Here is a 1,038-nt window from a genome sequence, read left to right on the forward strand (position 1 = left end):
AAACAGGTTTTGGACTGGGCTGTAAGCACGTTCTGCAGTGATGTTGATCATTTGGATATGAAAGTCTGTGTGCTTTGCTTCTAGAAGCATCCTCGAGTGGTGATTGGAGGAACTGCAGAAGCTGCTATGGTGGTTGCTGCTCGCTACCTTATAAACTACCTCTATTACTGCTACAGTGTGCTACTATTACAGCTTAGAGGTGAATGGGCAGTTTGTAGGGCCACACAGTGAATGTTGTTAGTGACATTTGGCAAAATAACTGACAGCTAACAGGTGGGTGGGTACGTCCAGAGTTAAGGGGTATTCACACAGTGACTGCCGGCACCATGGCAACCAGTCCCCATAGAAATCCATGACTTCAAATAACCATGGGGGAAATGATCGCCGGCAATACATAGTGGGCGGGTCTTGAGTTTAACTTTTCTGACGGTTGAAGTGAGCAATTAAAGTGACTACCAATGAGAACGCAGGATACCATTGATTGACATGTGACAGTAAATACATTAGAGCACTGGTGTCAAACCTCCCCCATGGCCATTCATACTAGACCATGTGATTTATTCCTTCTTTGTTTCTGATTTTTGTTTAGCTGAACCTTTTGTATACTCTAATACATTTATGTCTGAAATGAATGTGTTATTTGTGAATACATTGTATTTAGTTGCTTTAGCTTTACTGCAACATTGAAAAAAACAAACCCTATCCTAAACATATTGCAGTTATTTTGTGTCAACAGAGCAATTGCAACAATGTCACCAGCTGCTTGGAGCTTACTACATTATCATTTAAAGCAACGGTGGCGTTATGCGATGTGTTTGTAGAGTATGAGCCAGAGGCTAATACAAGAGACCAGGTGGCTCAATAAATTCTAAGTTTTCTCTGCAACTGCTGCGTGTGCAAATTAGTTAGTAAGCATATCAACTCACCTATGAGGCCGTCAAATGGTTATTACAGGTTATAAAAAGTGTAGTGTTTTAGAAATAGTCTTGGATTTAGTTTTTGAGGTAAAAATAACTTGTGCATTTGAAGATCCGCTTC

At 40.6% G+C, this 1,038-nt stretch overlaps 1 protein-coding gene across 1 annotated transcript in view; it reads left to right on the plus strand.

The window, feature by feature from the left end:
• The window catches only part of pacs1 (phosphofurin acidic cluster sorting protein 1), a 64,911-nt gene that overhangs the window by 51,376 nt on the left and 12,497 nt on the right, over positions 1 to 1,038 (plus strand). The window contains exon 6 of the mRNA XM_005751988.1: positions 85 to 199. Within this exon, the coding sequence (XP_005752045.1) occupies positions 85 to 199 (115 nt within the window). The remainder of the gene's footprint in view (positions 1 to 84; positions 200 to 1,038) is intronic.

The sequence above is a fragment of the Pundamilia nyererei genome, unplaced genomic scaffold (genome assembly GCF_000239375.1).
Source record: "Pundamilia nyererei isolate P.nyererei 1_Seehausen unplaced genomic scaffold, PunNye1.0 scaffold00336, whole genome shotgun sequence".
NCBI classification, from domain to species: domain Eukaryota; kingdom Metazoa; phylum Chordata; class Actinopteri; order Cichliformes; family Cichlidae; genus Pundamilia; species Pundamilia nyererei.